This window comes from Rhinatrema bivittatum, chromosome 4, assembly GCF_901001135.1.
Source record: "Rhinatrema bivittatum chromosome 4, aRhiBiv1.1, whole genome shotgun sequence".
Lineage (NCBI taxonomy): Eukaryota > Metazoa > Chordata > Amphibia > Gymnophiona > Rhinatrematidae > Rhinatrema > Rhinatrema bivittatum.
The window spans coordinates 380,166,052-380,181,091 of NC_042618.1; the positions used below are offsets into that span (position 1 = coordinate 380,166,052).

Below are 15,040 nucleotides of genomic sequence, written 5' to 3' on the forward strand. Positions count from 1 at the left end.
CCTCCTTCTCGCAGAGGTCCCCGTGGCACCTGCTCGAGTGAGATCTGTGCAAATCCCCAGACCCGGGCACAGAGGGCACCAATGAAACCAATGGCCCCGGCAACGGGGGTCTCAAGAGGCTGGATGGCCTGGGCAAAGGCTTGGGGAACTGAGGCCTTGGGACCACTGCACCAGAAGGTGCCGGCAGTTGGTGCGTGTCTTCATCCTCTGAGGACCCAATGACAGGGATCGCTCCCGAGGGGTGCATCAGTGGCCGCTGAGGAACAGAAGGTCCTTCAGGCACCTATTGTGTCATGAGGGTTCCAAGTAGGACATCCAGACACTTGAGCAGGGGTGCCAAGATAGTGTGGGCTCTGGCACTAGTATGGGGGGGGGGAGGGGGGGGGGGTTCAATGCTCCGTAGGGCTCAGAGCACCGCATTCTGCACCCTGCGGTCCAACTCCTGCTGGAAGTTCTGTGAGAACAGGACTGATGGAGGGGGGCAAGGCATCACTGGCACTTCCTCGGAGCTCCGAAGAGGCAAGGTGCCCGTCACCGGTATTGGTGGGGAATGCTTGGGACTCCCAGGTCTGTTGGAGGAAGGGGCCTCCTCACTATGGGGTCGCTTCCGTGGCCACACAGCAGCTGCTGGTGCCGCACCACGACCGGTGCCATATGTTGACAGCGACTGGTGTTGGTGTTTTCAGGGTCTCCCACGATGCTTGGCACGGTCTTTCCCCGGCACCGAGGAGGCTGAGGATCCCAACATCCTTGAAAGTGGCAAACCAATAGAGAAGTGGTCACAGTCTCCTAGGTCCATGGATGATGCCACCAGGGGTGTAGAGAGGGAAAGCATATCAAGCGGTTCCCCTCAAACCCGGGGTGTCGATGGAGCAGACTTAGGGACCAAAAATGTTTCTTCATTTTATCGAGCCACGCACAATGGCCCTTGGGGGGTCATCTGGTCACACAGCTGACACCCTTGGACCTCGTGTGATGCCCCCAGGCAGAGGATACAAACCTCATGTGGATCTGTGATGGACATGGTCCGCAGGCACTGGGGGCACCGGCAAAAACCGGACACCATGAAGAAAGAAAAAAAAAACAATTGGCAAGCCGTTGATGACTGGGGGCCACCGAGAAGCGACGCGCTAGGAATTGACCACAAAGAAGGGAAAAAAAAGTTAACCTACTGCGCCGAGGAAGGAACATAGTCCTGTGTTTGGTTGGAAAAAACTGGCAATAAACAAGAAAAAAAAAAGACTCTTGTGAAGCTGAGCTCCAAAACCGTGAGGCAGCTACACTGTGGGGAAAAAAAAATAGACTGAAGGGGGACCTCGCGTGGGCACGCGGATAGCGGCATGCTGGGCACACTCAGGGTACCAGTCAAAGCTTCTAGAAATGTTGACAAAAGTTTTCTATGCCGGGCTCCATCTGATATCACCCATCTGTGAGGACTACCATCCTGCTTATCCTAGGAGAATAGCCTCAATCCTATCATGTAGATCCTTTAAGGCCATTCTTCCCTCTATGGGGATAGTCGTCCACTTAGACACATCACATACCAGAGCATCCACTTTGGGAAAACGCAAAAGCTCTCTCTCAGCCAGATCCAGGGGGATACAGGCCTTTCAATGTCCAATCCCCCTTTAAAATTTGCCTCTGACGCATCTCATTCCAGATCAATGAATTCCTGAATGACATCCATCACAGGGGAAAAAAAAAAACAAGAGGCCTCAAGTAATGAAACAAAAATGGGATTCTGACTCTGCTCTGACATAGCACCCGAACCAGGAACACCCAACTGTTTTCAAGGTCTGGGAAATCAGGGCTGGCAGTTCATCTCTATGAAAGAACTGCAACATGGTTAGATACAGTTCCAGCCCTGGAGGAATTTCTCCATCTTTCAGGGAATCAGGATAAACCTCATCATCTGTGCCATCCAAATTTCTGTCTAGAACACCCGCAGAGGCGAGCCCTGGTGCTTTAGCATAGGACTGGGAGGAGCCACCAGCTGACCAGCTGGATCAGACAGAAATGGGGGATGCACAGGACTGCACCTAAAGAAAGGCTTGTAAGCCTTGAAAAAATTCCATCCAAGAAAAAGCACTGGAATTGGTCCCACAGAACTGCCCTCGCCAGCAGAGGAGCCAGTCAAGGGAGAACCAAGATCTGGCGTCACCCCCCCAAGTCAAGGCCATGACCAACCCATCATCAGAATGGAAAGAGCCAGGGCGCTAACACAGGTTAGAAGCCAGGTCAGGCTGAGAAGCCCTAATATGACAGGCAACACAAATAGGGAGATGCTTAGGCTTCTTGCTTACTAGCGCCATCGCTGCAGTAAACGTGCATCGGAATGGCTCATGCTCAAAAATGAAACGCACCCAAAAAATAAGCATCTAGAAGAAAGTGTGGCAAGGCACACGCACAACCTGTGCGCCAACTTAAGCGTGTAAAAAAATTTGTGCGCGTAAAAAGTGTGCCCAAAAAATAAGTACACAACGCGTGTGCGGAGCAGACATAATGCACACACCGACGGCCTATAAAGGGCAGAACACACATAAGAGCGCGCAAAAACGGCTGCTGCTGCCTACCAAACAGTGTGCAAGAAAAAAGCCTAAGTGTGGGGTCTAGCCCACTGGGGGCTGCTTAACCCTCCAGGCTGTCCAGTTCCCCCATCCCAATGGGAGTGGGAATGTACGTCAGCATGGTGCGCAGAGAACGGAGACAGTCCTGAAACACCCTCTGTCTCTGATTCAGGTAAAACTCTTATTTTTTTAAAACCTTACCTGAGCTCAGCACTTACCAGCTGAGTACAGAGACAGTCTCTGGCTGCAGTGGGGAGAGGGCATTTGCTGTCACCACCGCACTCGGCCTCCTGCATCTGCTGCCTTTCAGCTGAACTAGCAGCGAAGTCCACGCCGAGAAACCAAGCTACCGGACCAAGGCACACCTCTGAGGGACCTCGGAAATTGCCTCCGGAATTCTCAACTGGGGGGAGGAACCTTTAGGTATCACTGCAGGAGAGCGGGGCTTTCTTTTCCTGAATTTAGAATTTCAAATTTCTCGGAGCAATCCCCATAGGGAAATGCACATCCATCATCTGCTGGAGACTGAGAACACTGGCAGGCTGGAGTCACTGCAGGGTTATATATACTGTGACGCCAGCTTGCTCTGTTCTCCTGCTGACAGAGGAGCATAAACTCACTGGTCCTGAGTCCATCTGTCTACATGCTAGGAAACTTCATTTTGAAATCCCTGCATATACTTTGCATCTCCTTTATAGCAGGTGCAAGGTACATGTGGTCGAGTTCTAAGACCCTGCCAGCCCAAATTTTCAAAGGGAACCTCCAAAGAGTTTCCTTTTGAAAATTAGCTTGAGGGTCCATCTGCAAACTACACAAGGGTTTTAAAAATTGTTCCCTTAATGGCCTTCCTGGGCACATTCATAACCCCCTTTATCATCACCATAGCCCTTTTCCTTTAAGGCAAAGAGATCAGTGAGGAGAAAGTAACACATACAGCTTAACTTTAAAATGAGCATACAGTTTTCATGGGAAAATTTAAATGGTACCATCAAATTAATCCTGAAAGAAAATCTACACCAAACTATAAACTTAATAATTTCAAGTAGTCATTTAAATACTTGCCTTCCCAATTCCTTGAGCTTTTTCTGTATTTTACAGTGAATCTTCCACTGCCACTTCCCATCTGGGGTATTCAGCTCCTCAAGAAACTTCAAGAAGGCTTTTAATTTGTCTAGTTTTCAAATAATACAAATGCATTTCATTATATTAGGCATGTTATCTTGGATGGAAAAATGCATAAATGTAACATTAAAAAAAATGCATAGAGCTTAATAGCTTTTCCGATTTGAATTTCATATACAAGAAGTTAAATCAGAAGTACTGTTATTACTGATATTTAACAAACATATCTACTACTAGATAAAGGAGCCCTCACCGACGTGCCGCAAATGCGCAGAAGAGAGCAGCTCTATCGCGCATGCGCGGGCGAGCATGTCGGTCAGAGCGGAGCGTGCCTGAAAATAAAATGGTGCTGGGAGCAGTAGCGGCGGCGAGGAGCAGTAGTGGCGGTGGAGAGGAGCGGCGGCACGCACGAGGGATGGAACCCCCCCGGAGATCTTCCGTCTGCGCCATCTGAGGGAGGGGGTTGTGGATGAGCTGAAAGGGGAGGGGATTGAAAGAGGGGGAGTGACTGAGGGGAGGGAGGAGAGAGTGAGGGGGGAGGGAGGGAGGAGAGAGTGAGGGGAAGGGGGAAGGTGAGAGGGAGGGAGGCTAGAGGAGGGAGGTGAGAGGGAGTGGGAAGGAAATGGACTGAAAATTTTTTTTAAATGTAGCCCATTGTTACGGGCTTAACGGCTAGTATAACTATACTAAAATTAAAATTCTAAGATCTCAGTATAACCTGCTCTTGGCAAACAGCAGCAGCCAACTTATTACAACATATTATGCTGCTATTCAGAAAGACATACAAAGCTGACTGCTAAAAAAAAAAAAAAAAAAAAAAGCAAGCAGTAATACAATTCTACTCCTGCATCATGTCAATTAAATGTCAGCATTGTAAATATTTTACGCCTCACCCCCCAAAATATTTAATCCCCTATCACTCTCACATGATAGCTCTGCTCCTGTAGATATGTCCAGGTGCTTCAAATTACTACACTAGTTAGAAGGGATTTCTCTTCTGAGACTGAACCTCTCAGTGTTTCTCTTGCATTAACAGAAGCCATTTTTCCTCCCTCTTAACTTCCATAATGTATTATGACACTGAATATTTAAACCCAGTTGTTCTGAAGTGAAGGGCTATAACTTAAGTCCTGGCTCAGTCCTCCCACTAAATCCCCCCCCCCACCCACCATAAAAAATAAAAACAAACCCTTACTACTGCTTCAGACATGAATATAATTTATTCTCACAAAGACTGAGGGCCTGATTCACTAATTTTTCCATAAACAGTCTTTGTGAATCAGGTCCTAAGCCCAAGAGCAAAGATTATTGATATTTTGTCTAACAGTATCATCAACTAGTTTAAATACAGATTACATTTTTAAAAAAAGTTAAAATGAATTATAATAAAAAGTTCTCATTGCATCATTTGATGCTTATACAACTTTTAACATGATCCAAACAAAAATGAATTACTTAGAACAAATATTTAATGTTGAGATGTTTAATCCTGAGAATCTGTAGCCAGCAATAAAACCACAAATGCAACACCATTCTTACAGGGTTATTCATTAAAACGCGATGGGATGCATTGCAATGTTAAGATTTAAATGAGGGAAAGGGGAGGGATTAGAGCGGGGTTAATAAAATGTTGATGGCCAGTATCACCAGCAGTAGCGCTGGTAACATCTTTTGCTGTGGCGCTATGGGGTGACAGTGGGCAGCACAGCCTCAACTGTGCGGGCAAAAACTCACTGCTGTGATGCGGCCACCGGCTCAGTATCCCCCCCCCCCCCCTTTTTTTACTTTTGCAACTCATCATTCCGCAGAATGATGAATCCCAGGGTTAGTTTGGAGAAGATCCTGTTAGAATGGATAATGTGTTATCTACTTCTATATCATCCACTCAGATAACTACACAAGTACACTATGATTAGATCAACTACAAAAAAAGTTTAAAGACCTGAAGAGATGTAATGCAGCTTTGATAAAAGATTTTTAAAAAATACAGTGCATTGTAAATTAAGAGAATTTTGAGAACCAAAGCAAGAAATTCAACCTTTGATTCTAGAATTTTCCAAGATCTCCCTTGGTATCATATGGCTACGTTAAAGAAAACTTCATCAAATTTTAAAAGCATCCTTCGATTCCATTCCAACCATTGCCTGTTTATTGGTTCCAGAGGGAAAATGGGTTTGAACAAGCTTGGATGATCTGAATTGTCAGTTGTTAGTTTACATCTAACTGGTTTTTCATAATATTCCCAATCAAAGGTTAATTCAAGAGCTACCCTGTTTGTGGCTTTTGCTCTACAGCCAAATAAAAATTGGACTGTAAAAATGTTTTTTTCATGCTATGCAAAAGCAAGTTTGCTTACCTAAGTGGTGTTTCCATAGGTAGCAGGATGAATTAGCCATGCTGTCATGGGAACTGTCCATCAGTGCCCGGGAGGCGGAGCTTATGTAGCAGAGTGTAGATTTTTGTTCCCGCGCAGGAAGCAACAGATTCTCCTCAGTCTGTAATTAAGCTTGAAAGTAGTTGATCCATTTACGACTACCAGGGAGGTGGGTGGGTCAGCATGGCTAATTCATCCTGCTACCTATGGAAACACAGTTTACGGTAAGCAAACTTGCTTTTCCCATCGATAGCAGGGCTGAATTAGCCATGCTGTCATGGGAGTCCCAAGCTCTCCATCACGCTTATTGTTGTGTGTGCGTGATGATCAGACGTGGTAGTCGGTCGTTTTAAGTAGGCAATGTTTGTAGTATTGCCTGTCCCAGCTTCGCATCCACCGCTGACTGCTGATCTATGCAGTAATGGGATGTGAAGGTATGCAGGGAGGACCATGTGGCTGCCTTACAGATGTCTATAGGTTGTACGTTACTAAGATGCGCCATGGACGTGGCCACTGCTCGTACCTGATGCGCCCGTGGTAGTGAGGGGAGTGACAGCTTCCTTTTGTCGTAACAAAACTGGATGCACTGAACTATCCAACTGGAGATCGTTCTTTTTGCCACCGGTCTTCCCGGTGCCTTTGGATCGAAGGAAACGAATAACTGAGATGCCCTGTTTAGAGCGAGAGTCCTTCTTTTGTAATACGCCAAAGCACGTTTGCAATCCAATGTATGTAACAACCGTTCTCTGTCATGGGAGTGAGGTCTTGGAAAGAAGATGAGTAACTATTGATTGATTGAGGTGGAACACCGAGACTATTTTTGGAAGAAAGGCCGGGTGAGAACGTAGTAGGACCTTATTGTGATGAAATTATAGGTATGATTCGTAATGCACTAGTGCTTGTAATTCATTCACTCTCCGCGCGGAGGTTACCGCTACTAGGAATACTACCTTCCAAGTGAGATACTTGAGATGTGCTGACTCCCTGGGTTCAAATGGAGTTAGCATTAGCTGCTCTAAAATTATATTGATGTTCCATGGAACCAGTGGTTTATTTACTGGTGGGCGCAGATGCAGTAAACCCTTGATGAACCTGGATAATAATGGGTGTTCAAGCAATAGAATGATCATTTATCGGCCGGTGGTACGCAGCAATCGCACTTAGATGCACTCGTATGGACGAGGTTGCCAAACCAGCCTGATATAGGGAGTGAAGGTAATCTAATAGTTGCGTCGGAGCACAGTCCATGGGCGGAATCCCTTGTTCTGTGCACCATTTGGATTATCTATTCCATTTAAAGGTGTAATTACGTCTAGTCGATGGTTTCCTTGATGCTATGATTATTTCTTGAGCTACTGTAGAAATTCCTTGTGCCGTCAGTAGTGTCCTTTCAATCTCCATGCAGTCAGATGGAGGGAGGAGTGGAGAGGATGGATGAGTATTCCCCCCTCTTGTAGTAGCAGATCCGGTCGGTCTGGAAGTCGAATCGGGTCGATCGACAGACACAAGAGAAAACTGTACCACAGTTGTCTGGGCCAGGCCGGGGCAATGAGAATCAACTGGCTTTTGTCCACCACGCACTTTTGAATTGTTCTGGTAATTAATGGAATCGGTGGAAAGGCATAGAGGAAGCTTGACGTCCACGGCAGAAGGAATGCATCCTAGGCGAGTCTGGTAGCGCTGGGGCGTATCGAGCAATACTGTGGGAGTTGCGTGTTCTCTTCCGTGGCGAACAAGTCTATCGATGGGGTCCCCCAACGATCGAAGACTTGCTGGGTCAATTCCGGGTTGAGTGACCACTTGTGTGGGTGGAAAATGCGACAATCTGTCCGCCCTGGTATCCCCTAGTCCCGGTAGGTACGTGGCTTGTATGTGGATGGAGTGCTTTTGCGCATGGTGAAATATCTGTAAAGGTCTCCTTGCAAAGGGACCAGGAACCTGACCCGCCTTGTTTGTTTACGTAAAACATTGCCACCTGATTGTCCGTGTAGATCATGACTCTCCGACCTCTCAGGTGAGTCTGGAAGGTCCTTAGGGCATAGCGGATCGCTTTGAGTTCCAGAAGATTGATGTGCAAAGTCTGCTCTGCTCGTGTCCATAGACCTTGAGTTTCCAAGTTGTCTAGGTGAGCCCCCCACCCCTTCGGAGATGCATCCGTGGTGAGGACTGCATTGTGCGGCGGAGGATTGAATAAGGCCCCCTTGTCCAATGCGCATTTTCTGAGCCATCAATTGATGTCCTTCCTCATTTGGGACGTTAACGACACGCGTGTATGCAGGGGTTGCGTGTGTTGCCTCCATTGTCTTTTGAGGCCCCACTGCAAACGTCTCATGTACAGCTTGGTATTGGGCACTGTAAAATTCGCTGCCACCATATGTCCCAATGCAGTCAGCACCTGTCGAGCCATCGGGCGCAGCATGTTCAGCAGTGATTGAAGGAGGGTACGGATTGTCCGCTTCCTGTCGTCCGGTAGGAACGCTCAAGCTCGTGTGGTGTCCAGGCGGGCTCCTATAAATTGAAGAACTTGCGTTGGCTGCAAGATGGATTTGGGGTAGTTGATTAGTAATCCCAGTGTTTGGAGGCAATTGATGGCTGTGGAGAGGTGAGACCACAGTAATGTCGGATCTGGCGCCGTTATCAACCAGTCGTCTGGATAGGGAAAAATAGTTAGTCCTTGTTGTCGGAGGTGGGCCACCACCACTATCATGCATTTTGTGAACACTCTGGGTGCCGCCGATAGACCAAAGGGAAGAACTTTGTATTAGTAATGCTGATTGTGATATTGAAAACAGAGGTATTGCCAAGAGGATCGGTGGATTGGAATGTGTGTGTAAGCATCTTTCAGGTCTATTGAACACATCCAGTCCTTGGGTTGCAGCAGTGGAAGGATGGATTTCAATGACACCATCTTGAACCTTTCCCTTACTGTCCATTTGTTCAAGTCTCTGAGATCCAGAATCGGCCAATTCCCCCCTGACTTCTTTGGAATTAGGGGGAATAGAAACCCCTGTTGCGTTCAATTCGAGGTACGGGCTGGATAGCCCCCTGATGGGGAGTAGGGCTATTTCCTGGGCCAGCTGGGGGTGTAGAATTTTGGGGTGCCACGGCATGAGATGTGGAATCTGGGGCAGGTGTAGAAACTGAATTTGGTAACCATTCTGCATGATTTCCAATACCCATTGATCTGAGGTTATGGCCTTCCAGGCTGAGAAGCGAGCTGTGATTCTGCCCGGAGGGGTGTCCATTAACGGTGGTGGTGGCCTGATCCTTAAAAAGACTGTGCGGATTTCCCTGTAGTCACCGTTTGCTGTTGCTGTTGTGGTCTCTGCCCTCGAGGTTTCCCTCTCCTCTGCTAGTTTTGAGGAAGAGGTTGGGTTTGTTGTCTCTGGAATGCAGGATAGGAAGGTTGTCAAAAAGGCTGATAATTCCTGTATGGACGTCTAGCGAATGGCTGTTGCCGAGTCAATGGATAGAATCGTTTGGCGGATGTTGGCGTGGTTAAGGACTGCACTGCCAGGGCTTGATCCTTCCGTTTACTGACCGTATCTTGGAATCGGTCTCTGAATAAATTATCCCCCAGACAGGGGAGGTTAGGCAACTTTTCATGTAAGTCTTCACGAATGGAGCTGGCTTTCAACCATGCTAGCCTGCACGCTGCTATAGTTGTGGTGGATGCCCAAGAGGAGGTCTCAAATCCCTCGTATACCGCTCGTAAAAGATGGCGCGAACATTCTTCCATGTCTAAAATGGGCATCGGGATGTTGTCTCCTATCGAGGTGAACATGCTCTTTGTTGCTTGGAGGCACTCATACATGTATTGCACCATGTAGAACTGATGATGGTGAATACGAGCGGTCAGCATAGCATTCTGGTAGACCCGTTTGGCGAAGTCATCCAAGCATTTATTGTCCCTGCCCGGTGGGTTGGAGGCATGAGTTTTGGACCTCTTTGACTTCTGTAACGCTGATTCCACTACGATGGATTCGTGTGGTAACTGCGGCATGGAGTATGTAGAAGGTTTCTGAAGTTTGAACTTTAGGTCCGTCTTCCTAGACACTGCTGGCACTGTGGCACTGCGAATGGTGTTTCCCACGATTTTTGTAGAACTCCATGCAACACATTGTGTGGAGGAGGGACGTGGGTTCCCCCAGTGTATCAAAAATTTTTAGAAGGCCTAAGGTTTCCGCCCTAGGCTCCAGTAACTTTTGCACCTCTAATTTAAAAATGGTTCCCATCTTTTCCATGAATTTCGGGTAAGATAGGTCCTCTGGGGGAGAGTATGGTTCCGCAGGTTGTTCTGGTGGATCAGAAGGGTATCCTGTTTATGAGGAATGAGAAGATAGTGATTCTAGCGACTCACTCCTTGAGCGGTGGGATGGTGCCGGTGAGGGTGGTCGTGGCCGGGTAGGAGTCAGATCTGGGACTCCCGGCAACGATCGCGGCTTGTCTGTTGTGTGTGACGGGTCCAATTTGTCCTCTGGCGGCAAAGGGAAAGACGATTGCAAGGTCTCGAAAAATCCCGCCAGTGATTGGGAGAGATCCCAAAAAGCTCTCTGTGTGTCTGGCAGCATTGACCGGCAGTCCCCAGAAGTGTCCTCGGGTCCTGACTTGGGTGGTGACCGTCCAGGTCTAGCTGCGTCAGGTGTAGAGTTTGCGTGTCCTGTCGGGTTGCCTACAGAGGATTTTGAACAGGAGCTCGACGACAGAGGAGGAGATCGGAATTACTCGGTTCCTGATTGTTCAGATTCTATATCCTGACTGGAGGACATGGAGAATGACCGATCTCTGGAACGGTCCGATGATCGGTGACGTTTATGTCTCCGCTCATGTCTACCGTAGGAAGGTCTTCCTCTATGATGCCCGGACCTCTTTCTAGTGTGAGATTGTAGGCTACTGGATGCTGAGTCTGATGTGGCCTGCGTGTGAGACGTGGGAGTTCCGTCCTTCGAGTGCTTCCCATGATGTTCGCGTTTCCCACTACTGCGAGAATGTCGATGCCTGTGTTCGGTTTCTTGTGTTGAAGTGCACTTCGTGAGTATCTTCTCTTGTGGGGTCTGGGACGGTTTGCCTGGTGCCGGTTTTCGTGCTGCCCGGCTTGTCGGGTGCCGTTTTGGGGTTAGCCCCCGGTTTCTTGGCGCCTCTTCCGGTGCAGAGTTTCTTCACTGAGTCCCGTTCCCGGTCCTTTGGCGCCGTTCCCGGCGCTGGGTTTCCCTGCGCTGATCTCGGCGCCCGCTCTTCCAGCGCCAATCTCGGCGCTGATCCCTGCGTCCGATCTTCCCGTGCCGATGCAGGCGCAGATGCCGGCTCCCCAAGCTTCGGTGCCGGTCCCGACGCCTGGGAGTTCGGCGCCAATCTTTCTCCCGGCTCCGGCGTCTGTCGAGTCGACGCTTTCGGCACCGATTGCGCCGTGGGTATCAGGCACTCTGAGCTCCCTAGGCCTGTCGAGCGATGTTTCGTTTTAGAAACTCCCGGCTCCAGCCTGATCCGAGCGTGGTCGGGAGATCTGTGGCATTGTCTTGCGGCCCCGTGGTGAGGGTTCACGCGGGCCTTGATGAAGTAATACCTGGGGAGCCTTACCTCCGGTCCCAGAGAGTGGTTGATCGCAAGACGAGGCTCTTCTTTTTTGTAGTGGCGGCCTTGACTCTTGTCCTGGGGAGGAATGCGTCGTGGAAGGCCTGTTAGTTAATGTGAGCTCCATCATCCGATAGGCTCGGTGCAGTCTAGCTCGCGGGGACATGCGAGCACAGAATTGACAGTCTGATTGTCTATGGTTCAGTCCCAGGCAGCGGGTAGCATCGATCATGTCTGTCACTTACCGCAGGGACACTGCTTAAAACCTGAAGGGTTTTTGGACATTTTCGTCGAAAAAGTGATGTCTGTGAGGAGAATAGAGCTCCGCGTGCGCTTCCGCGCGCGGAAAAAACAGACTGAGGAGAATCTGTTACTTCCTGTGCGGGAACCCACGCGCAGCCGCAGAGGGAACAAAAATCTACACTCTGCTACATAAGCTCCGCCTCCCGGGCACTGGTGGACAGTTCCCATAACAGCATGGCTAATTCAGCACTGCTATTGACGGGAAAATTTATTTCTTGTCAGATTGGCTATGTTTCCTGATTTATCTCGATTAACTTTGAGATGTAGGTTGCTTTTCAGTAAGCAACAGGAGGTGCTTGCCCTAGAGGCCACTTTTATGCTTAGATTTCCTTGAAAATGGGAAGTTGCAAGATACTAAATATACAATTTATAAGCCAGGCCAGCTTTATAGTTTTCTTCAAAACAGGGATAGATCCAATGAATTGTCACCTCATTAGTGCCAGTAGGATTGGTTGGGCTGTATAGAGGAGCTCCTCAAGTCCACTATTAGAGGTCTGATGGTATGCTTTCTTTTCCTATGTATGAGATGCCCTCCAAGTGTGTTTAATTAGACATGGTGATAATTATGCCATTTAGTTATTTAATTGCAGTTGGTTGTGTATTCCATTGTATTTCTTTTTCAAGTTTATCTTAATGTAGCAATCTTAAATATTAAAGTCACAAATGCAGCCTGCCAAAACTTCTGCTCTTCCACCATATATCCAGAGTTGTAGCAACTCTATTGGTTCTGAAGAAAGTAAGCGGCTTACCTGTAACAGGTGTTCTCTGCAGACAGCAGGACAAATCAGTCACACAAATGAGCCATGCTATCAGATAATGCCAAGATAGAAAAGCATTCTGAGCTCAGAAAAAAATTTCCACATAGCAGCTGCTACACAAGTCTACTCTTTATAGCAAGCTAACAGATGTGCACATTTGCTTAATTATTTTGGTATGCGCTAAAAAAAATCAGTGCGCACTATTTTCAATTAGTGTATACTATGGGGCCGATGCAATATTTGTGTGCAGAAATCGGGCGCTCAGTGTCGAGCGCCCATTTTTCCTAACACGCACCCAGCCACCTCTCCTGGGTGCGCAATCAAATATTTAAATTAGGGATCATGCAAAAAAGGAGGTACTAGGGAAAACTCTGTGCATCCCTACCACATCCTCTGCATCGAGTGCACAGGAGAGGTGGCTGTCAAGCGAGTTTGGAAAATGGACGCTCAATCTACGAGCATCCGTTTTCTCGGCATAGACATGCACAAGTTACATGGCCTGAATCTTGTACCTTGTGTATGTCTAATGGACGTCTAGAATTTTTTTTTTTTAAGACTAAATCTGCTTTGGTTCCTCCTACTTACTATCTATACAACACTATTAAAAGGAATCAGAGAAAGCAGGATTTCTCTTTTTTTTCAATGCGTCATTGAGTATGGCATACCTTTACGCCAAAATTTGCCACATTGCAATGGGCGCATTAGCCGCACAGGAAACTTTTTGCATCGTGGGGATTAGCTAATAGTCTCATCTACATGGAATTTACATATGATGAGCGCTATTAGCTATGCAGTGATTTGGACATGGACGTGTTAAATCATGCAATATGGTGTGTGGCGGCTTGCACATCAGCCCCTAAATAAATATGAAAACCCCCCCACATGAAACATTTTTAAAAGTGAAACAAAAAAAAAAAAAAAAAAAGAAAAGTTCTGGCTGCACATCCTTCCAGCTAACCTTCAATTCTATGGGAGGGAGGTAGGATTGTGGGGCAGATAGGTGTTCTCCGTAGACAACAGGACCTGTTACAGGTAAGCAACCTGGCTTTCTTTGTGAACAAGCCAGACAGATAAAAAACATACAAGTGAAGACTTCCAAGCTGAGGATTGTGCATAAGTATTTAATGTTTTTATATCAGTAGTGGAAGATGCAGCCTGTATGCAACCAGTATCAGAGGTTGGAGATAAGTGTAGAAATTAAATATGCTCTTGAGAACTGCTTGGCCAAAACTACAGTGTTGATGTGAAGTATTATCACATAAATAAAATCTACTTATGGAAAACTTTCTTGCAATCAACACCAACAAGACCGAACTACTCATCATAACGCCACACAAGAATACCTCAACAAACTTGCAACCTGATCCTTCCTCAACAACAGACCACACCAAGCTGAAGCAAGTCCGCAGCCTTGGGGTCATGATTGATAATCACCTTACTTTAAATAATTTCATCTCAACCACAATCAAGAATGGCTTCTTCAAATTACACACATTGAAAAGAATTAAACCGTTATTACATCCTCAGGATTTCCGGACTGTGTTACAAGCCACAATTCTACCAAGGATTGACTATTGTAACGCACTACTACTGGGTCTCCCTAAAAGCACAATTCAACCCCTTCAAATGTTGCAGAATGCCGCTGCTCGTTTAATTACTAATACTCGACGGCATGAACATATTACTCCAGCACTCATGTTCCTACATTGGCTACCCGTATCATTTAGAATTACTTTTAAAGTTCTCTCACTCATCCACAAATCAATTCACAACCAAGAGATGCAATGGTTCTCTGATCAGTTCATTTTTCACACCTCCAACAGACCAATTAGAAACATTCACCAAGCGAAATTAACTGTCCATCCACTAAAACACATCAAACATGTGTCCACCAGAGACCGATCATTCTCCATAGCTGGAATAAAAATCTGGAATAACATGCCGTTGGACCTGCGGCTTGAATCCTGTCACAAAACTTTCAAACAAAACCTTAAAACATGGTTGTTTGAACAAGCATTCACACTATGAATCTCGTCTAACCTTCAGCAATACCATATGATTCCTTACCTTATCCAAGTTCTTATACTCGACTATGATATTTACTATCTGCAACTCCATACCCCCACATGGTCTATCAATTCAGGCTATTATATATAATGAGACGTTGGTTTGCCTCAGATAGATTATTTGCTCCTGCAAATACATGGTTATTAATATTCTATTGTTCGATATTTATGCATATTATTTGAAACCCAGGTTTTTCTGTAAAGCCTGTTGCTATTAATTGTTTTACTGTTTATTTGATACTGTTACATGTAAAGCCTGTTGCTAAATTAATGTTTCAC

General features: G+C 46.8%; 1 protein-coding gene across 3 annotated transcripts in view; it reads right to left on the reverse strand.

The window, feature by feature from the left end:
- Positions 1 to 15,040, reverse strand: part of TASOR (transcription activation suppressor) — a 387,184-nt gene that overhangs the window by 51,480 nt on the left and 320,664 nt on the right. For all 3 annotated transcript variants that reach the window (XM_029600919.1, XM_029600917.1, XM_029600918.1), the window contains one exon: positions 3,630 to 3,738. In XM_029600919.1, the coding sequence (XP_029456779.1) occupies positions 3,630 to 3,738 (109 nt within the window). The remainder of the gene's footprint in view (positions 1 to 3,629; positions 3,739 to 15,040) is intronic.